This window comes from Sinohyriopsis cumingii, unplaced genomic scaffold, assembly GCF_028554795.1.
Source record: "Sinohyriopsis cumingii isolate HCF-2022 unplaced genomic scaffold, ASM2855479v2 utg001110l, whole genome shotgun sequence".
In the NCBI taxonomy this organism is placed as follows: domain Eukaryota; kingdom Metazoa; phylum Mollusca; class Bivalvia; order Unionida; family Unionidae; genus Sinohyriopsis; species Sinohyriopsis cumingii.
Genome location: NW_028315961.1, coordinates 1556695 through 1580514, shown reverse-complemented (window position 1 = coordinate 1580514; position 23820 = coordinate 1556695). Strand labels below are relative to the sequence as shown.

At 39.7% G+C, this 23820-nt stretch overlaps 1 protein-coding gene across 4 annotated transcripts in view; it reads left to right on the top strand.

Annotated features, from left to right (window-relative positions):
- LOC149772833 (nephrin-like) overlaps positions 1–23820 on the top strand; it is a 311073-nt gene that overhangs the window by 100263 nt on the left and 186990 nt on the right. For all 4 annotated transcript variants that reach the window (XM_089947221.1, XM_089947219.1, XM_089947220.1 and 1 more), the window contains exon 9: positions 7987–8259. In XM_089947221.1, coding sequence (XP_089803347.1) covers positions 7987–8259 — 273 coding nt within the window. The remainder of the gene's footprint in view (positions 1–7986; positions 8260–23820) is intronic.

Below are 23820 nucleotides of genomic sequence, written 5' to 3'. Positions count from 1 at the left end.
ATGTGGAACATAGCTGTATTTAGATCTTCCAGTATTTTATATTGCGAGGGCAGAGATAACAATGTCCACTCATTAGCATAGTATGTTATATATAATGAAAGTATCCTATTTTGCCAGATAAAGTTGTTATTGTAATATTATATACTACTGAAAATTTCATGGAGAACTCTTGAAAATGCAAAAATGGTGACCATTTAAATTTGTATGTGCTAAAAGTGGCAGCAGGAGACCTGAGGTAATATGACCAGAATATTATTTCCAATTCCATGTGTTTGTTAGCAGCAGATGCATAGCTGCCAACCCTCATGAATTTGGTGTGAATTTCACGACATTTTCAGCGATTCAAGGATTCATGCTGCAAGCCAGAAATTCATGAATTCTCCAATCCTCACTTGTTTCAAATCTTTAATAAAATAACGATTTCCTGTCAAGCGCAAGTCGTGATATTCGCAGTTGCTGAAATGGTCCGGTACTGCTGGTCGCGATATTAGTAGGTGTACACCGATTAGTACAGTTTGCCTGGTAGCAAGCATTTTAGCCTGTTTTAATCTATATGTATAAGAGTAGTTTTACAAATGCTTTTGAGAGAAACTGGGGCCTAACCGGAATTTTGCTCTGCACATGCGTCACCAACACTGATTTGAGTTACCGTTCAGCATTGCATGTAAGATCTTGAAAATGTCTTCACCACCAAGGAAAAAGAAATGTATTACTCAAAAGGTGAAGTTTAATTTGGAATATATAAAATATTGGCCGTGCATTCTGCCATTAAACATTGATATTCATCATGCAATTTACACTCAATGTTCCATCGCAGAGATGATGTGAGGAAGCACGTTGGTTGCAAAAAACACGTAGAAGTTTGGAAATTTAAGAATTCACCAATTTCAGCTCTGGAATATTTAAAGCCATTAGTGGAAGACCTGCAGGCTACCAGTGCTGAAGCATTATTTGTGAGTTTTCTTGTCGAACACAAGCTACCTTTATCAGCTGGAGACCATGCTAAACATTTGTTCTGACAAATGTTCCCAGACTCGAAAATCGCTTCCAAATTTTCCTGTGGAAGAACCAGAAGTGCTGCAGCTCCTGTGCATTCCTCACAGCAACAGTGACAGCGAAAGAGTATTTTCTCTAGTGAGGAAAAATAAGACAGACTTTAGGGCCTCCTTACCTGCAGAAAATTTGTCAGCAATTTTAGTCACCAAGATCCACCAACATGCAAGAAGTCTGAACTGTTTAGAAAACAAATTTACAGTCAAGCAGTTGAGGAAGTTCAAGTCTTCTACAGTATCATGTCTTGATAAATAAATATTTCTGCATATATGTAGTGTTTTAATTTTATTTTGCTATCTTGATATAGTGTAGTATTGATGGTCAGTGTGGATGGAGTGGTCAGAGTGGATGGAGTTATTGTCATGGTATTTTTCACTAATTCATGTCCAAATTCACGACTTTTTATCCCTATTTTCACTAGTTGTGAGCCCGGAAGGTTGGCAGCTATGCAAATAGTATTTGTTTGTAAGTATCATCTGTGATAATGTTAGAATATCACTCTGTGGTAAATTCAGCTTGTAGCAAAAATAGGCAACCATGTTAGTGTACAAGATTGGTTTTGGTTTTGTGAATCAAATGCCATTTTTCAGCACATAATAGGCTATACATAGTGGCCAGTATGTTAGTGGAGGAAGAACCTGTGATGAATCATGGGAAGAACCACCAAATAACAGGAAACTATTGGCAAGCTTTTTGACAGAATTCTCTTTCAAATTATATGATTAACTCAGCTGTTTTTCCACCTGATCTGAAAATACCCAAAATATTAAATTATTCACATTGCAATACATTTGATTATCAATATAAAAAATAAATATCATACACACTATGTATTTTCAACGAGCCACACTGCCAAACTAGCGTAGAAGTAAAATGAATTTAGGTACTTATGCAAAAAAAGGACAAAATTTCAAAAATATTGTATGTAGCAAACTTATTTTACTGTAATGCATATTATAATTTGGATATCTTTATGTTAAAAGGGAAGACATTATCATTCAGTTGACTTTACTTTATCTAAAAATGTATCCATGCACAATTTGGAATCTATTTGACTCCTTTTTTTTAAAATAGGAAATGGGACAATTACAGTGGATCTGTCTGGTCCTCTGTTGTTCTTTTGATGTTATTGGTGCACAGCTTGATATTGATGAGACCTCAGCTGCATTTTATTTTTCAGTTTCCCTGTTTAGTGGAAAGTACAGCCCTGATTCTCAGACCTACCCTTTTCAGTACGATAACTCCTTAATTAGTTTTGGTTTTGATATTGATAAGACCATGACCAAGTGTTATTTTTGGTCATCATTTAGCAGAGTTATGGCCACTGATTGTCAAGCTCAATGACTTTTGTTTCTGCACATTAACTCCCTTCATCACTATACACATAAAACAAATTTGAAGAGTTTTTCCAGGCAGATATGGCATTGCAGGTGTGCTATGCTTCACTTCACATTAATATTTCTTCAGTGCAATGTAATTATTTTTATATCTGTAACTCAATACATCCTATCTTTGTAAATGTGGTCAGTAGGAATTCTCATATGCATGCATCCATCCTTAATGTCCATGGCACGATCTTGTTAGTTCAACTAGGTTTGCAGTTTTTGATAGGTTGCATGAAAAGATTACTGTCATCCCATGGAGATATGCATGTTGATAATCACTTTGCTCATATTTATCCATATTCTTTTGTAGCTGAATGATAAAACTTTATGATAAAATCTTGTCATGCAACTGGTGTTAAAATTTTTAATGGATTGCATTGAAATTGGTATTTCTCTCAGCTCTTGCAATGTTTCTGTTATCTTCATCCATTTTTATTCCATTTTTCCTAAACCTGTCATTGTTTATTTATAAATATCTGAAGAAAAAAAAGAAAAAAACAGAAAAATGAAGGGGATTGTTGATGAATAAAAATTTATTTGCATTCAGAATTATATTACTATAACATATTTAGGAAACACATTAAATTCATCATTCAAGACTTCAGACTATATTTACTTAATGATAGTTATGTATAAGTTGGTTAGGAAAGCAAAATTTTGTTCATATTGCAATCATACTATTTATACTTAAGAAGAAAACATTGTTAAAGCTTGGGTGTGTTTTATTTTTTTGACCAGAAAGATTATTAGGCCTAAATCACCACTGATGTTTTATTGACCTTCAGTGACTTAATTTTATACATAATAATCAAGGACACCAACTTCCCTCATGTGTTCCATTTGTCAGAAAATAGGATATTTCTTGTCTTCACTCCAAAACTTGTTTGATTAACAGTTTATTGTTGAGTGGAATGCAGTCTGTAATTGTATAATATAGTTAAAAGTGAATTGTTTGCATTGTTTTTCTTTTCAGTGATATAGTTGATCTCATTAAAAGATTTTACATAATTCTCGAAGAATATTTTGTAAAATCTCATGACCACATACTATACATGTAAATCATTACACTTTTTTCACCAAATAACATTTTACACAAGACTATATAAATTATGCTTTATTTGTACATTAAAAATAAAAATAAAGCAATTTTCCTTCAGATTTAAATTGGGTTTTTTTAAATTTTTATTGTCCTTGGTAAAAATTTTAATTTCACACAGTTAATAAATTCTTAGTGAAACCATCACACAATTGCAATGTCATATAATGTAGTGAACTTTGCATAGCAGAGGTGTTAGGGTCAGCCAAAACACTAAAAATAGATAGATGATGATCTTAATTGATCTGTATTCAGAATATTAGCCTTTATTATTACCATTCCTTCATGAACATGTAATAGTTATGCTGGTTGTGCCTTGCACAACTGAACATACCTTTGACAGGACATAAAACAATTAATTTTACTATCTATTCTCTACATTTGTTTCTCAGTACTGACCTTTCCACTGTGTGACAACCAATACAAATCATATATTAATCTAAAATACCTTCAAAGATGACTTCACGGTGAAGTTCTTGTCATGGGTTCACTGGCATTTCTTTGATAGGCTGGACTGTAAAGAAAGCAATCTGCAATGAAACACAGATGTCCCTTCTGGATCATCACCAAGACCTTATTACTCACTGTTCACTGTCGCTGAAATACACACTGACAACCACACCATAAGCTATATTATAAAGAATGAACAATTACCTTTAAATCCATATCAAGAATGCCTAAATCTAACTCTTGTATCACCACCAAAAGGAGACAGTAAGAAATGCTCTAAAATAGACTGGGACTACATTCGTTGAACTGGAACTAATAATTGTGATTTGATTCAATAAGGGGCCCCGAGTGGCTGAGTGGTCTAAAGTACTCTCCATTACGGATCACTGCCATCTCACTTCTGTATGCGTGGGATCGAGTCTCAGATTTGGCTCATGTGGTTATGTGAGAAAGCTTGCCAGTAGCTTCTGGTGGGTCGGTGGTTCTTTCTGGGGTTTTCCCGGGTTCTTCCTCCACCATTAATACTGGCCACCATGCATAGTCTGTTGTGTGCTGAAAAATGGCATTAAACCCCACAACAACAGCAACAACAACAACTGATTCAATAATGATTACCTCAATTGGTAGCATTGCTTATATCATTGGAAAAGAGTAACTCGTGAGCACGTGGATCAACATATTAAATGAAACAGCTATTACCAACTAGCTGAAGTGTTGTCTGGAAGAATGTGATTTGGTTGAAAAAATGAATAAAGCAACATCTGCATCTAATATGTTTTGGAATAAACAAGGATTAAAGTGACGGTAGGCACGATTTGTACTGTGTAAGTACTGTATAGCCTGGTCTCCCAGGTAAACTCTAACCGGCCCATGAATTATGAAGTCATTATTTACCTTTGTTTAATTTTGTGTTAGATAGATCAGAAAATATGCACATGCAAAATAATAACAGAAGCAATCATAGCAGTGTATAACAGTTTATTAAGTGTTCGGACACAGAGAGTGTATTTTTTCTTCACATGCATACACGTCTTAGGACAAGGAAAAAATTATTTTTTTCATGTCCCAAAATTGACAGCCATTATGGTAGTCAACCCAGAAAAATCTTAAAAACGTTCAAGTTTAGACCTTGGCCCGCAGACTTATACTCTAGGATATACAGTGTATTGCTTTATGTTGTGACATTTATAAGACATCTTCCTTCGTAGCTTTATTTATTTACGAATCATGTATGTTTTACTAATATGTTAAAAAAGCCTTATTAAATAAATCTTTCTTCCAATGCTATAAATTTCGCACTGCTAACTGTTGCTGTCTATTCTTGAGGCTAATTTTGGTATTAAGTGGAACGTACTTAACTCTGACCTAGGAGCTGAAAGGTCAATGTTGGCTCTGATTACTCTCAAGAAAAAGATCTAGCATTTTCTGTTCCTCAGAGTTCCTGTGCAGGACCTATTCTCTCTGTTTTGTATGCTTCCACAATGAGTGATAATACCAAAATATATTGCCCTTCGTGGGTGTGCAGACAACCATGCCCACAAGACATTATTCACAGATGCCAAAAAGAAAGAGGAACTAGCAGCAGCTCAAGAACTTGAACCATATGCAATTTATGTTAAAAAAATAGATTGATACTAAACATGAATTCAACAAAAACAGAATTTATTCTATTTGGCTCTAAGCAACAACTCCAAAAATGCATTTCTTCAAAAATATTATGACAAATAAATACGTTGAATGAGCATATTTGGATGAATCTATTACCCATAAACATCACGTAACGATCAAATGCAAAACAGCAAGGTGGAATATTCAATGAATAAAAAGCATTCAAATTCTTCTGAGAACAAAGAATCCAGTGAAAGTTAGATCCAGGGATTAGTTGTTTAACACCTGGATTTTTCTAACTCCCTATTGATTGGCTTGCCTGCGTGTGATTTCCAAAGGCTGCAACGGGTGCAGAGCATGACAGGAAAGCTCATGCTTAACTCTAATAATAATTCATATGAATACCTCAAACACTGGCTGCCCATTGAGCTAAGGATAAAACATAAAGCCCTCACTCAAGTGTTCAAAATCCTGAAAAGGTCAATCACCGTGTTATCTCAGAAACATGGTGGAGCTGTATGTAATGGAAAGGGAAAGTCTTCGGTATGATGACAGTTATACTTTTGAAGACACCATTCACAAAAAGAAAAACATTTGCAAATCGTTCATATAGTTCAGTGGCGCTGTTACGGTGGAATGAGCTGAACCATATAAAATCATCACCAGATGTGGATTCATTCAAATCCAAGTTGAAAACATTTCTGTTTGATAAGTTCTAGCAAATAATTTATGATCTATTCAGAACATTGTCTACCAGCTTTTGTTCTTGAATAACATTGGTAAGGCTCATATTTATGTACATGCCTGTGTATATAATTATGTGTATGTGTTTGGTTCCTTTTTTGTCTGTGTTCGATGCTTCTGATGACTGTTGTCATGGGTTACACTGTGGCATTTTAGTGATGCCAAAATGCCTAATAAGATCTTATATATTTCATCTTAATAATAATGTCAATATGCCTTATTCTGTGCATTATATGTTTTATTTGTGGTGTGTGTGCATGTGTACATGCATATGTGCATGTGTGTGTGCTTGTTCCTGAGTGTAATCTTTTCAGCATCAATTTACAGTGCCTTGGAAGATTTGTATCATAGATCACATTATATCAAATAAGGTAAGTTGTAATTTGTAATTTGTAAATCTTTCTTTTCCTATGGGGTGTGTGTGTAATGAATATTCTTTATCCGTAATTGAGGGTAGAGGTTTGGCTAACCTGACTATTCTCATGTTTTATGTCATGTTTATAAATGAGTTGTTTACTATTTGAGATCAAAGTCTAGCCTTATTTACAAACGTAGAATGTTCACCAAGTGACCTTGTGATGTACAACCTGGTCATTTTATTGTGTCTTATGTTTTTATATAAAAATGTGGTAAATAAAACTGTTCATACATGTTTTAAATTCTGTTGTGTTCAGGTATAATTTGAGAGGATATTTTTTTACAAGTTATTCATTGAAATTACAATGTGCTCATTGACTTTGCAGACAGAAAAACTATTTTGGGATTATTGTGAGTTCATTCAAAGACATTATTTAATTGTGACACATCAAGACCATTGGTACTTCAACCTATTCGACCGCTCCAGTGGCCTAGTGGTTAGAGCGTCTGCCTCGGAAGCAGAAGGTCGTGGGTTCGAACCCCAGGCGAGTCATACCAAAGACTTACAAAAATGGTACTAACAGCTGCCTCGCTAGGCGCTCAGCATTAAGAGGTTAGAGTTAGGACTGGTTGGCCTGGTGTCAGGATAATGTGACCGGGTGGGACATGATGCTACATATCTGTGGCATGATGCCCCAGTGCTATACATCTTTATAAACTGCCACACTGCAGACATCATAGCGATTTGACTGATTTTTTTTTAAAGCTACATTAAAAATCCTAATCTCACACACACACACACTTCAACCTATTCAAGACTATATTTACATCAGCAAATTTAAGACTGTTTGAACTGATTCGGAATATTCTATACTTTTGGACTTGTGATGGGACATTTAGGATTATTTGGTATTTAATCCGAAAAATAACCTCATTCATATTTTCCCATGCAAATGCAATAACTTATAATTACCTAATGATACATATTTGTCCATGCTATGTACATTATATCCTACAGAGAAGGCTCTTTCACACACGAAGTAGAAAATAATGTGTATTCAGTGGTAAACTTTCCATCTTAATTAATATACAATGGATAAAGCAATCTTGACTTAGCAGAAGCATAACATATTAATCCAGCTGTGGTTAACTGCCTTGTAGAAGGTTGACATAGAATCCTGCCTTAGTGGAAGTTTGAGATAGCAATCTGCTCTGGTGGAAGTTCAACATAACATTGCCATAAAGAGTGTTTCTTATTTTCTCAGTATATATATATATATATTTTTTCACCAGATCCCCCATCCATACAGGGGCTGATCAGCCCATACAGAGTGATAGAGAACCAAACTCTCAATGTGACCTGTCAGGTCAATAGCAATCCACCAGCTGACCAGATCTATTGGTCTCCCAGTGGGGAGGGTTCTGTATCCTCCACATTGTACTTGAGCTCTGTGTCAAGGAACAACAAAGGAAACTACAATTGTACAGCCAAAAACACCATGACACCAACAATTGGGAGACAACAGATAGGCATGAACACAAGACAGATAGAGGTGGATGTTTTGTGTAAGTATTGATAATGCTTAAATTGTGTGTGATTATGTATGTCTATGTTTGTATTTAGTGTAAATAAAGTACACAAGATTATACACCCATGTACTAATGACACACCCCCAAATGAGGAAAAGTGGTAAAATCTTGTTTCTCCCAACAATTTTATGCCAGAATAATGTAAAAACATCATTTTTAGGAAGGTATCCATTTAGACGCTCGGTGCTTGTTCCCTGTTTTGGAGTGTATCTTTCCTCCAGAGCTGATGATACACATAACTAAAAACATGTTCTCTATTGCCTAGTGAAAAACTTATAGAGTGATCTGCAGTATCAATTTATGTATCCAAATAATATTTCCCATTAGATCCAAACATCAAATAACAGTAGTGAAGTGAGGCGATTCAGCGACAATGGGAATTAGCATTACCAGACCCCATGAGCCTGTTTAGTGATAATCATTATAGCAACTTTTGGAATTAGCATTACCAGACCCCCTTGGGCCTGTTTAGCGACAAGTACTTTAAAGTACACCCTGGGCCACTATATCGACAAGGGAAATTGAACATGCGGCTATTGGGTTTGTATAGTGACAAGGGAAAGATAGCGTCTGACGTCACGGCAGGGGAGATTGGTAACAATGTAGCAACTAGGGAAGGTGACGTCACAGTACTGAGCAAAGAGCGGGGTGTACAGAGATAACACAGACAAGAAACAAATACTTATCCAACATTTTATTTTTAAATTTGGGGGCAGGCAAGAAAGTCATTTCTTTTCAGGGCATATTAGGGGCCCTGAAAAGGGCCTTTGGGTTTATGTTAACATTATGCCGTTAACATAGAGGGCATCATATAGGCCTCCTTCTTTTCCTCAAACTTTTTCTGACTTCTGGTCCCTTAAATCAGAACCTCTTCAAACAGCCTTGTCTCTCCACATAAATTCTTCTTTTCCAAATGCTTGTATCCATCATCCTGACAATGGTCCATGATGATCTGACATACATGGGCAAGTCCGTACGGAACAGCATTGATGATACGAGAGTAGAGGATTCTACGTTTGTCCACATCTTGTGACGAGAACAGGTGAAGGAATGCAGCAAACTGTGTTTATTTATAGGGGAAGGGAGGATCAAAACGGATTGAGTTCATTCACCAATCAGGATCGAAATGGATTTAGTTCATTCACGAATCCAAAAAAGCGTTACAAATTCAGTCACCACACAGAGTCAGTCGTCCAATCCAAAGAGAGCAGTCTGTGACATCACATTCCCTATATAGAAGCACATGTGACAGTTTTCAAACATGACGGAAACTAAGAAGACAATGAATTGGGGTGCAGTGGAGACGAAAAGTGATGGAATAGCATTGACTACCAAAGTCAACACAGACCTACTTCCAGAAGAGGTTAATTTTAATTGGGATTTTATTGATTTTCTTTTGCAATAATTTATTCTGGAACCAGTACCTTCGCCACTTTCTTCTTCTTTACCACACATGGAGAATTTTAAACAGAGACAGAAAGAAGAATTGGATATATTTTTACAGCAGCAAAATGAAGCAGAACAAGCTTTTCTCCTTCAGCGATAAGAAGAGGCAAGAAGGAAATGACAAGAAGAAGAAGCAGCTAAGAAACAAGGTAGTGAAAGTCAAACGGTCACGGTACTTTTATACATTTTAGCAGTGTTAAGAAGTCTGAAACAACCCAACCCTGTGACTACACCTGCTATACCACCCTTAGTGATTTCTACCAAATCATCATCGACAGGAGGCAGTTCAGAAGTAGGACTTGGCCGTGGCAAAGGCTTAAGGCAGTTAAAGTTGATTGGTTCCCATTCCTAGGTTTGTTGCTTAAACAAACAAATACCCAAAGGCCCTTTTCAGGGCCACCCATTTCTCTCAAAAAGAGGTACTATTTCAATTGCCAACATCAATTGAAACTCAAAAAAACCTTTTTACCAATATTGTATGTGTGTGAGTGCGTGAGTGTAGGTTCTTATTCTAAATATCAAAACCAAGAGACACTTATGTTTTATGCCTGGTACAATTCACAGCATAACATAACTCTTTAAAACGTTTTCGTCTGTGTCTGTCTTCACTCTCTCTGTTTTTTAAATTTCTTCACTTTCACAGTTTTTTCCTCCACTTCTTCCTCACTTTCTTCTCATCTTCTTTTCTTCTCATGTTTCTCTTTCTGCCCTTGTCTGGGTTCTTTCTTGGGGGAGGCTACCTCTTCTTCCTCTCCAGAATCCCTCTCTTCTTCTACTTGCTCCTGTTGTTTCTTAGGGCAATCTGAAGACCAATATCCTTGTTCTTGACAATGATAAGAGGTATCTTGACTTTTGTCTCTTCTAACACTTGTTTTGCTTCTTTGACGGTCGGGACACGCTGAAGACCAATGTCAATTCTTCTAACAGATATAGAAAGTATCTTGACTTTTATCACGAATGGAGGATGAGTAGTCCGTTGGCTTGTCTATAGAAAATTTCATGATGACCCCTCGCAAAGCTCTCATCAAAAGTTCGATATGGGTAGGTTCTTCCATCGTTCTGCTCGGTTTGAGAGCGAAATGAATAGTGGAAGGGTACGACACACACCCTTTATATACGCTGGTCTGTCATGGATATAAAGTGACCCATGGTGTTTAACAAGTAGTCATTTAACCTTTTGCAGTCAAGATGAAACGATCGCATCAATTCGTGAACAAAGGAGAAGAAAGTAAGAGGCAGAAACGTGATCTATCGCCTCTTACAATAGCTGAAGTCTTGGCACAGATTCATGCCAGTGATTTTGAAGATGACATGAGTGAACCAGAATCCAGGCCCAGAGAGTCTTCACCTGGCCAAAGACGGAAAAGCGCTCCTCTAGAAAATTTAGAACCATGGCTTACATTTACAGGGTGAAGTGTAATGATTTAAAGTCCGACGTATTGTTGGAGAAAGCAGAAGGGTTCATCACCGAGGTGTGGGATTCTTTGTTAACCACACTGAAGCAACAATGTCAAGCTAAAGAAGATGTTCGCTTGAGACTTTCCATACATCACGACAGTTTGAAATCCCCTGTTTGGATCGAGTTTAGCACCCCTGTAGAATTGACACCTTCCAAAGTCATGGACAACATACAACAGGTTTAAGAATCCAATGACCAATTTCACATCACCGATGGAAAAGCGACACTACTTATGACCCAAGTCTCTCCCCCTCAAGGGACTGGACGCAAAAAGGTCTTATTGGTGGACGACCTTCGTAACACCAAAAACAAGCCTCGTCCTAATTAATAACCCTCATGACCAGAAGTGTTTAGCCCGAGCCATCGTAGTAGGACGAACCTATGCCAACAAGACCGTTACAGCAGAATGGAAAATAGCCTGGGAGAACATTCGAAAATCGAACCGAGCCAAACAACAAAGTGAAGCAGGACTCCTGTTACAAAAAGCGCGCCTGTCCAAAGACACACCCTGTGGCATTCCTGAAATGCAAACATTGCAATATGTCCTAGCGAAACATAAACATCAGTTGATTGATCGTCCACCTCAACAAATCGTGTGGTGTTACAAATAGGGTCAACCGGAGTACAGCCTCTTGTGAGAAAGTGAAGGTGATTCCATCCTGCTTCTGGAAGGTATTCCTAACGAAGACGATGGAATCGTATCTGAACCCCATCAAACCCATCTGGTCATTTTCGTCGACATGTTAGGAGAAGAAGAAGAAGAAATTAAACTGTGGTTTACGCGCAAAGGGCATCGTCGTAATGACAGTGTCATTTACATCACTCAAAATTTGTTTCAACAAAGTGAAGCCAGTCGTACCATCAGTACCATTGCTCATTATGTGGTCTTGTTTAAAATCCCTCTAGATAAAACGCAAGTGCAAGTCTTAGCCAAACAGTTAGGAACGCCTTGGCTACCTCAGGCGTACGACGATGCCACTCAAAACTCAACACGCCTATTTACTCATCTAGTGGAAACCCACTACCCCCGATTGTTTGCGATTTCGTGCCCATTTGTTTCACCACTGAAACCTCAGACACTTTTCGTTTGTCTCTTACAGTGTCAACATGACGTCCCTTCAGTCTCATCTTCCCGTCAAATTGATTCGTGCCTTGTATGGCATCAGTTGCGACAAAAATCCTCAAATACGTGCTCGTGTCTTACAAGCAAGTCTCAGAGAAGTCTTACAATGGTTTACAGTGACAGCACGTCAATTACTGCAAGGTAACATTCAGATTCCTCATCAAGCCACATGCATTCTTGATAGAAACAAAGTAGCGTTAACCCAACTGGCCGATCCCCGCATCGACATTGAAACCAAAAAGCAAATCATTTTGAAACGTGGAGGGAGCGGTACTCTAGGAGGTGTCATCATTCGCTCCCTCTTAAGATGGGATGGGATCCAAATGCCCCCAAAGTTCTCCCCAAGGAAAAAGCCACTCCCCAAAAAAGCCAAACGAATTCCCAAGAAGAAAAAGAGCAGCGGTGTCAAGACCAGGTCACAACCCCCAGAAAAAGAAAAGCCCACAGAAAACAGCTTCTACCCGCAAGAGAGGCACTTCGGCCAGGACGCAACCTTACATTCACAAACCACGACCTGCAACAACGGTGTCCGCGTCTCCGGTAGCCTCGGGTTCATCCAGTTCTCCGTTGATGACACCATCACCATGGAAGCCCATGTCTCCAAGAAATTCTTCAGTGGTGACACCTTCCTATTTAGTGGCAGTGGCAGCTGCTTACAAAGTACCTGCTCCCAAAATCAAAGTCCAAGAGAGATCGGGCATATTACAGAGTTTACTGGGTTTGTCCAGGCAAGAACTAGCGCCTATTTTGCTTTTTTGATGGTCTGGACACTCTGAAGACCAATGCCCTTTCTTCTTAAGATATAGCAAGTATCTTGACTTTTATCTTGAAAGGAGAGTGAGTAGTCCGTCGGCTTGTCTGAAAACAATTTTCTGATGACCCCTCACAAAGTTCTGATCAAATGTTCGATATGTGCAGGCTCTTCCATCGTTCTGCTCGGTTTGAGAGTGAAATGAATAGTGGAAGACAAGACACACCCTCTTTATATAAGCTGGTCTGTCATGGATATAAAGTGACCCATGGTGTTTAACATGTAGTCATCTGACATTTTGCAGTCAAGATGAAACGATTGCATCAATTCGTCAAGAAAGAAGAAGAAGAAAGTAAGAGGCAGAAACGTGATTGATCGCCTCATACAATAGCTGAAGTCTTGGCACAAATTCATGCCAGTGATTTTGAAGATGACATGAGTGAACCAGAATCCAGACCCAGAGATTCTACACACAGTCAAAGTTCACCACCTTTAGTAAACCCTGACAATTACTATCACATTCGAGAGATGGAAAAGTGCTCCTCTAGAAAATTTAGAACTACGGCTTACACTTACAGGGTGAAGTTTAAGGATTTCAAGTCCGACGCACCACTGTAAAAAACCCAGAGGGCTTCATCACCGAGGTGTGGGATTCATTGTTAACCACACTGAAACACCAATGTCAAGCCAAAGAAGACAATTGCTTGAGACTTTCCATTCATGACAGCTTGAAATCTCCTGTTTGGATTGAGTTTAGCAACCCAGCAGAACTGACACCTTCCAAAGTCAAGGACAAGATACAACATGTGCAACAATCCAATGACCAATTTCACATCACTGATGGAAAAGCGACACTGTTCATGACCGGACAATGCAAAAAGGTGTTATTGGCGGATGACCTTTGCAGTACCAAAAAGAGCCTTGTCCAAATTAACAACTCTCAAGAACAGATGTCTTTAGCCCATGCCATCATGGTGGGATGAATGTATGCCGACAAGAACATCATGGTAGAATGGAAAAAAGCCTGGAAAACTATTCATATTGGACCAAACCAAACAATGAAGTGAAGCAGAACTCCCATTACAACAAGCCGGCCTGTCCAAAGACACATCCTGTAGCATTCCTGAAATTCAAAATTTACAAGATGTCCTAGCTCCACACTACACCTTGAAAGTGCTTCCTCAAGTACTACGCAGGCCTCTGTTGTTTCGAGGCAAAGATTTTAAGGATGGAAAATACAATCATGTCTATTATCACCACGAACATTTCGATGCCATTACCAGTATCACTGCATTCTTGGGATACCGTTATTACTGTGAGAAATGTGACTATGGCTATAACAATCGAGAGCAACACAAACATTGTGGATCAAAATGCTCAGGATGTTTGGCCTCTCAACCCTGTCTGGACGAAGGACAAGAACAAGTGCATTGTCCAGCTTGTCAGCGTACTTGTGTCTTCCCTGCCTGTTACCAACAACATTTGAAGACACAAGGTTCACAGCAGAAATGTGCTTGTCAACTGCTGAGATTGTGTCCTTCGTGTGGACAAGGCATACTTACCAATAATGCCAAGGCACACATATGTTCAGGAAAGAAGTGATGCCACATTTGTCAACAAATCGTGGACTCGGAACACCAAGGCTACGTTCAAAAATATCAACTCCAACAGGAAGATGATGACAACAAGAAGAAAGCCAATTTCATCTTTTTCGATTTCGAATGCATGCAGGAGACCAGCATTCACATTCCTAATTTCTGCGTGGCTCATCAAGCGTGCAAGAAGTGCATCCAAGAACCTATCTTTAGTCATTGCCCTCACTGCAGCAAGATTCCTGGAGGACATGAAAAAATCTTTCGGGGACCGAACATGTTAGCAGATTTTGCTCAATGGATCTTAGACCCCATCGACGAGACGTGGAGCCAAGAGGACATCGAACGTTACGGAGATTGTCATCGCCATGCCATGGTGATGGCTCACAATTTCTCCGGATATGATGGACATTTTCTTCTCAGATACTATATGGAACAAGGCACAGAATGGCCTAAAGTGACTTTGAATGGAGCCAAAATCATTTCCATGCAAGTAGGATAAGTACAGTTTAAAGATTCAATGAGCTACTTGGCCATGCCTTTGAGTCGAATGCCTAAAACGTTTGGAATGACAGAAATGTTCAAAGGGTACTTTCCACACTTTTTCAATAACGAAGCAAATCAACACGCTGTTCTACCCCATTTGCCTGAGGCTCACTATTACGACCGCGACAACATGCGTACAGAACAACAAGAAGCTTTTTACGCTTGGCACTAAACTCACGCCGCTGACCCCTTCGACTTTCTGGAAGAAGTGTTAAAGTATTATCGTTCCGATGTGGACATTTTATGGTGTTGCTGTGGAAAATTTCAAGAATTGTTCATGGAACATAGAGGGGTCGATCGTTTGAAAGAAGCCTGCACCATTTCCAAAGCATGTTCCTTAGTGTACCATCAACGATTCATGCCCGAAAACACCCTGGCTGTTATCAGCCCTCAAATGACCAACTTTGTCAAATGTCAGTAGTCAGTCAAAGCCCTACGCTGGTTACGTTACTTGTGCAACAAGGAAGACAAATGGATTCAGCATGCCCACAATGGAGGAGGCGAAAAGACCATCAGAACGTATTCGGTAGATGGCTGGGACTTAGAAAACCCCAAGATCATGTAGGAGTTTAACAGCTGCTTATTTCACGTAAGTCCCCTCTGTTACCCTCAACGTGGCACTAAAAATCAGTTTTTACAATGAACCATGGAAGACTTATACCAGGCCACTTGTCAGCAACGCTTGAAGTTAAAACAGCAAGGATACCAAGTGGTGGAAATGTGGGAATGCGAGTACAATCACCGTTTGAAAACTGATCCCAAGTTTAAACGCATTGTAAAAAGTTGCAAGTTGATGGACCCCCTGAACCCGAGGGATGGTTTGTATGGAGGATGGACGAATGCTACCTGTTTTTTGTACCACACTAATGAAGAGAAAGGAGAAGAAATCAAATACTTGGATGTGTTTTCATTGTATCCCTACATGTGCAAATATTGTTGCATTCCTACAAGGCACCCGCAATTGCTGACGGAACACATCGACCTGGACCACATTCGACAATACAAAGGCTTGATCAAGTGCAAAGTTTTGCCTCCCACTGACTTGTATCATCCCGTGTTACCTTACCATTGCCATGGCAAACTGATGTTTCCCTTGTGCTGTACTTGTGCCAAAATGTGTAACAAAGACCAGCCTTGTTAGCACACCTAGGAAGAATGCACCTTGACGGGAATGTGGGTCAGCGTGGAATTGTTCAAAGCTCTAGACCTGGGATACCAACCGTTAGAAGTGTACGAAATTTACCACTTTCCAAAGACACAGAAATACCACAAGTGTGACCCAACTCAGAAAGGCATTTTCGCAGACTACGTGGATACCTTTTTGAAACTGAAACAAGAAGCCAGTGGCTATCCTTCCTGGTGTCACACTCCCGAAGGCCAAAAGACATTCAAAGAGAAATATTGGGAGCAGGGAGGTATCACTTTAGATCACTTCGAGAAAAATGAAGGCAGATGATCGTTTGCTTGTGGGGCAAAATGGCACAATGACCGTGTTTACCCAAGACGGAGTATTTGACAGAACCTTCCCGCTACTTCCAGATGATTCATGACAAAACCAGATATATGAAACACGTGGACGTCATTCACGAGGATTTGATCTTAGTCAATTACGAAGAAGATCTGGACTTTGTACAAGCCGACGAATTCGGAAGTGTCATCATTATGGCTTACGTGACAGCCCATGCTCGCTCAAAATTGTACAAAGCTTTAGAACTGTTAGGAGATCGCGTCCTGTACTTTGATACAAACAGTTGCATTTACATCTATCATCCGGGTCAACATCACCCTAACATTGAAGGAGACCGTTTAGGAGCCTGGACAGATGAGCACCCCGACAAGAAGATTTTTAGTTTTGCTAGTGGCGATCCAAATAATTACAGCTACGAATACTGGGACAAACAAGGAGAAGTGCACATGGAGTGTAAAGTGAAAGGATTGACTCAATTATTGCACCAGTCGAGTGGTAAACTTTGGGGTATTGAAAGAAGCCTTGCAGTCTGGAGAGGATGGAAATTTTAAAGTGACCACCTACCAACCGCACAAGATTGGACGTTTACCCACTCACCAAATCATCAGTCGACCCTTGGAAAAAGTCTATCAAATCGTGTACCAGTAGCAAGTGCTACTTCCCAACCACTTCACTTTGCCATACGGTCACATCAATATTGGTCAGCATATAGAAAGGGACAACGTCCAAGATCGATAGTTCATTGTGACTACCAACACCAAGCGAGAAAGATGAATACTTTCAGAGAAACACAAAACAAGTTCAGACAGGCACAATTCAAGTTCAGTGATTCTCAAGTGGAATGCGATGCATTTTGTTCTCACTACTACTACTACCACTACTCCTATCATGGAAAGTGATACTGTGCGTGTCAAACCTGAAGGATGCAAAAGCGATGCCACTCGTCATCGTTGACTCTTTACTGGTTGTCATTGTGGAACTGGTTGTCATTGTGGATGTCAACCTTCACATCTACCACCCTACAGATGTCATCCAGCCCTGAGCAAACTACTGTCGATGTCACCCTACCCTCATCGAAATGAACCTGTGAAAGACGAATATTCATTCCCTGTGCGTTTGCCTGAATACTGCAACTTTGAAAACCATTTTCAGTTGCTCAAAGGAAAAATGGCCTAAATATCTGAGAGGACCGACCCCCGAAGAATTAGCCAGAGCCGGATTTTTCTACTTGGGCGAAGGGGATAAAGTGCAGTGCTTCAGTTGCGATGTGTCACTTCACCACTGGAACAACAAGATTCAGCCTACCTGGAACTTGCTCGATGGTCCCCGAATTGTCACTATTTACCTTTAGTGGGATGATATCAGCAATCCCTGAATGGATACTTTACAAGAGCACATTCGTGGTTTGCCTGTGGAGTTGAGAGAACGCATTTACCTAGAAATGGTTAAAATACAAGTGAAATGAATGTAAAGAACAATTGCATCCGTTACGTCACTGATGTTTAAACCACTGTACCTGAATGCTATAAAAGGACTGATTCATGAGAAAGTGTTTCAGTGGTCAGACATTCATCAACTACTCCTTGGTTCTTAGGATTGGTTTGTTACTGATGATTCTATTTGCTACCAGGTAGACTTACTGCAGCGAATTCCAGAGGAAGAGTTAGAGAGTTACCAAAATCTTTTACACAACGTCAGCTTAGTGGAAGAGGAAACTTCTGAACGAACCGTGATGTGCAAATTAGTGACTAAACGATTTAGATTTGACACTGGAGTAAAATCATTTCTATGCAGACAGTACACTGACCTGATCATGGATACTTTACAAGAGAACATTTGTGCTTTGCCTGTGGAGTTGACAGAACACATTTACCTAGAACTGGTTAAAATACAAGTGAAACATAAAGAACAATTGCATCCGTTACATCACCAGAGTTTAAACCACTGGTACCTGAATGCTATAAGAGGACTGATTCAGTTGAAAGGACAGTAAGAATTTGGTGTCTACTCATCCTGCTACTTACGAGTTGAGTTAGTGGATTACCAAAATCTTTTATGTGATCGAATTTTGTCTCTAGAGGAAAATTGATGTGATGTGTAGTGTGTCAACTAGAGACTAAAACATTTGTTTAGCTACTGGAGTACATTCAGATTTGTATAGAAAGTACACTTATTATTTATTATCTCCAACAAAAGAGGGTTTTAGTATGACCTGATCAGGAAACGGCTGAACGAACTGTGATGTACAAGTTAATGACTAAACGATTTAGATTCATTATTAGAGTAAAATAATCTCTGTGCAGACAGTACACTTATTATCTCCAACAAAAGAGGGTTTTAGTATGACCTGATCATGGATACTTTACAAGAGAACATTCATGATTTGCCTGTGGAGTTGAGAGAAAGCATTTACCGAGAACCGGTTAAAATACAAGTCAAACGTAAAGAACAATTGCATCCATTATGTCACTGATGTTTAAACCACTGGTACCTGAATGCTATAAGAGGACTGATTCATGAGAAAGTGTTCCAGTGCTCAGACCTTGTTAAACACTTCAAGGACGAGAAGGATCAACATGTTCATGATTTTCTTTACACCTACTGCAACGAATTGAGGAAGAACAGTTGAAGGATACCGAAATCTTTTATGCAACATCTGCTTAGTGGAAGAGGAAACTTCTGAACGAAATCTGAACTGTAGGCTAGTGTTTGGAGCATTTAGATTCCTTACTGGAGAATGAATATCTCTGGGAAGAAAGTACATTTATTGCTTCCGAAAAAAGAGGGTATAAAAACAGGCTGCCCTGCCACGGCTTTTGTCAACAGTGATTCAACAGATTCCATGGAAGGAACTCAATGACACTATTCAAACAGTGGATGATTACCAACACTTAGTATGACAACTGTATCCGTTGAATTTGGGTCGACGTGTGGTGTGTGTCTTAGTGACTTGTTTTCTGGGATTTTGTTTACCAGCTGATTCATTGTGGACTCTTCACGAACAGTACTTACCACCCAATCAAACATGAAAGTGGTCCCTTCAGATCTCCACGATAGACTCATTTCGCTCAAAGCTTTGATTTTTCATCTAGATACTTCTCGACCTCTACGGGAAAAAAAGATTCGTCAAGTTTTAGGTACCGAAGAGGTGTATGAAGATGTGTGTGTAGCTTGTGACTTACACCCTCATTGGACAGATGTAAGTGACTGGAAAAATTGGGGTTTTGAGGCTTGGACCTAAGAAGTGGCCCAGTATGCTCGAGAGTTGTGATCCAACATGTCCAAGGAAAAAAATCACTTTTCAACCTGTGTTAATGACAGTGCCAGAAGAACCCGTCACCGAGGACAACCATTCCCTTCAGGACAGGACTGTCATGGACATTCCTGAAAGACTATTTGGGGAGGACACTTGTGTGACATTACCCCCGTAGAACCTGTAAGAACATTATACCCTGTCCCTAGGACATCTTGGTTACCCAAAACATGTTGTACAGAGACTTGTTTCTATTCCACTTTGATCGTTTTAATGTGCATTTTATCGCTGTACTTAAGCCTTTGGCTTTTATGTATTTTAGTCTTTCATGTTTATTTTTAAAAAAATCAATAAATGTGTCCTCAAAAAGTATATAAACTCTTGTCTTGTCTGTCTTCATGTCACAAGTGACATTCCTGGCACTATGGCTACCTCTGATGTGTCTGCGCCCTCTTCCTCCACTTTCAAAGTCATAGACGAACACTTAGATCGTGCCAGTTGTGAGTCCTTATATCTTCGTCTACCCTTTAGCATGCTCATTGCTGGACCTAGCGGTTCAGGCAAAACCGAATTTGTCAAACGTTTGATTGAACATAAACATCATTTGATCGATCATCCACCTCAATGAATTGTGTGGTTTTACAAAGAGTGGCAATTGTCATACAGCCTCTTGCGAGAAAGTCAAGGCGATTCCATCATGTTTGAGGAAGGCATTCCTATCGAAGACGACGGAATTGTGTCTGACCACCATCAAACCCATCTGGTCATTCTCGTTGGCAAGAACAAAGAACCCCGCATTTGTCTCCCAATCCCAATTTGACCGAGATGTCCCAGTTACAACACGAATTGCAATCGTTGATGGATCGCCCCGATTTGTCCGAAACAGAAAAATTGCAAAAGTACGGTCAACTCTTGCAATGACTGCAACTCTTTCACCAGAAACCTTTAGATGAAACAGCTCTACCCACTCTGAAAGATTTTAAGACCTTGATGAAAAGTCCTTCCCCCACACCACCACCACCACCACTACCATCCCTAGTGGTCATGAGAGACGCTACCCCACGAAAGCCTGAGGAAGAAGAGATACGAGAAGTTTTTCGAACACCGTCAGCAGCTCCCATTTCTAGTAAGATTGCAGCGTCCTTGTTGACCCCTTCCCCCCACCCCAACGAGACGAAATGAAAGCTTGTGTTTAAAAGATGATGTCCACTCCTCCTTCAACAGAAATTGAAAAGAAAGAAGGGAAACCAGAAGTGAAAAAAAAGAAGACCAAAGCCATTCCATTACCACCTCCACCACTAGATTCTTTTACTGCCATGGCCCATCAGACACGTAAATCCGTTTCCAAGCCACCCTTTTGTCCCATCCAAAGTAGCACCAGCGAAGAGTGGATAACTTATTAACAAACAAAAGATGGAGAAGGTGTTAGCCAGCATTTACTACGATCCATCCCATCCTGCAGGTTACGGAGCAGTTCAAAAATTGTATCGTGCTGCCAAAACCCGACTGAAAAGTCTCCGTTTACCTCAAGTGCAACGATGGTTACAAGAACAAGCTACCTACACTTTACACAAACCCATTAGACGCAAGTTTTCCAGAACCAAACGCACTTTCGACAAAGGTTACTTACCTAACTGGACAACCGAATTGTTTCATTTTACTGGACGAGTGCATGGCTGTCATCCTGCCATCTATAAATTGGAAGACATAAATGGAGAAGAGTTAAAAGGAAGATTTTACTTACCCAATTTATAACGTGTCACCAAAAAAGAAGATGACGTGTACAGCATCAAAAGCATTCTCGAACACAGAACCCGTAAAGTGGGAATAAGACGTGTCGAAGAAGTCAAAGTGCATTGGAAAGGATATCCTCCAAGTTTTGATTCTTGGATCGATGCTTCGCAAGTCATCGACTATAAAAAGAAGTGAACATCATGCCCTTTCACACAGCCTCAGCTACTGCTACCACTGCAGCAACCACTCATTCAATAAGTTCTTCTTTGCAAAACCTACAAAAGCATCCCTTGTGAGTGTGGTATGGAGAATGTGTGCCTAAAATGCAAATCGTCTTTTTCTGCCAAATCTTTGTAGTATATTGTGTCATGGTACGGCCATCGCCAATTGGAGTTTGCAACAAGGAGACAAACAATTGTGGACCATTTTAATGACCAGTTGCATCGGTTACCTTCTTCCCAATCCTTCCCTGAAATTCTCCTCAAATGGCAACAACAGGAATCTTGTGTCCAGTGTCAGTCACCACTCCAACAACAGTAACAATCCCATTTTGGGCAGAGACATGCCTCTGACTTCCAGGAACCTCTCGGACAGCCACAGAACTCTGGAATTATGAACAACCATAGCCACTTTTACTTAACCTTACCCAGTGACAGTTCCATGGAGGTGTTTCCCAATAACACTTTCTGCTGTTACACGGCCACATTACCTCAGGTCATCCAATTAGATCATGAAGCCGATTGGGAAGTGGCTTTGGTGGAAGTGATTTACCCGACACAAATCAAAAACATCACTGAAACTCAAAACACTTTTGAGGTCGCAGTTCTGGACCAAACACTGCAACAAACCTTGACTAACACTAAACATCACAGATTACTTGCAAAGCATACAGTACCCAACAGTGACACTCCTTTGTTAATCTATGAGTTTAAAATTAACTCGGGACATTATTTTAGTGGTCAACATCTGGTGAACGCAATTGCTGACAGAATCAATGCAACATTTGACAAAGTTCTGACCACTAAAAAAAACGTGTCACCATTGAGTACCATAAAGTGTCTCATCTCCTGCTAATACACTTTGAAAGTGCACTGAATTGTATGATATTTTGGGTGGAGACCTCAGTATGGTTACGGATAAGAACAAAAAGATCACCATACCAAACATTGTCAACAACCTGGATTTTGCAAGGTATTTTCGATCCCCAGTAGAAATGAACCAAGGACTGAATTTGATCTTTGTTTACTCCGATGTGGTGGAATACAACGTGGTGGCACACACCTCCATACCGTTACTGCGTGTCATTCCTTTCAAAGTAGATTCTGCCACGAACGCTGACAAAGAAGGTGGAAACACCTATCACGTTCACCGCGAATTTGTACATCCACACTGTTTACCTGCCAGTAAGTCGTATTTTGACATTGTCAACATTGCTATAAAAGGAGATCTAAGACCAAATATTCCATTCACCAAAGGGAAAGTCATGGTGAAACTCCATTTTCATAAAACGAATCTCTGACGAATCATAAGTCATGTATCCAGTGTACCGATGCATTGCTCTACAGCGAGGACATGTTTTAGGAGATATGTTGAAATCCACCTTTTGTTAGGTGGCACCGGTGTTGAAACCGATGGTGACATAAGGACTGCACGCCTTGAAAGATGCCGCATTGATGCAAGACATAGAATTTCTCCAAAATGTCATCATTGACAAACAAAACCCCAAAGAAGCATTCTTGAGAGCAGGCAAAAATGTCTTGTTTCAAATGGGCAAAGACATTTTGGGCCGACGAGAAGCACCTATAAATACTATGGACGCTGCCAAGTCAGGCATTCCTGTTTCCCTAGTGCCATGGCAAGGACAAAGCAGAAAGAGAAGAAGAAGAAGAAAACACCCCTTCACAAAACTTCATACTCCTAAAGCTAGAAAGAAAAGAAAAGTAGAACCGTCCGAGACTTAGACGTTTTTGATTATTAAAATATTGAGAAACAGAAAAATGATGCACTGAGAGTATTGCGCCTGTTCTAAGTCCGAACTGAATATGTTTGCCATGCCACCCACCATGATGATGATGCAAGAATCCCAGTGGGTCAAATTTCGTCCCATCTCCTCTTTGATGGATTCAGCTCCCATTGAGTGTGATATGAAAGGTCAGCCCGAAGAT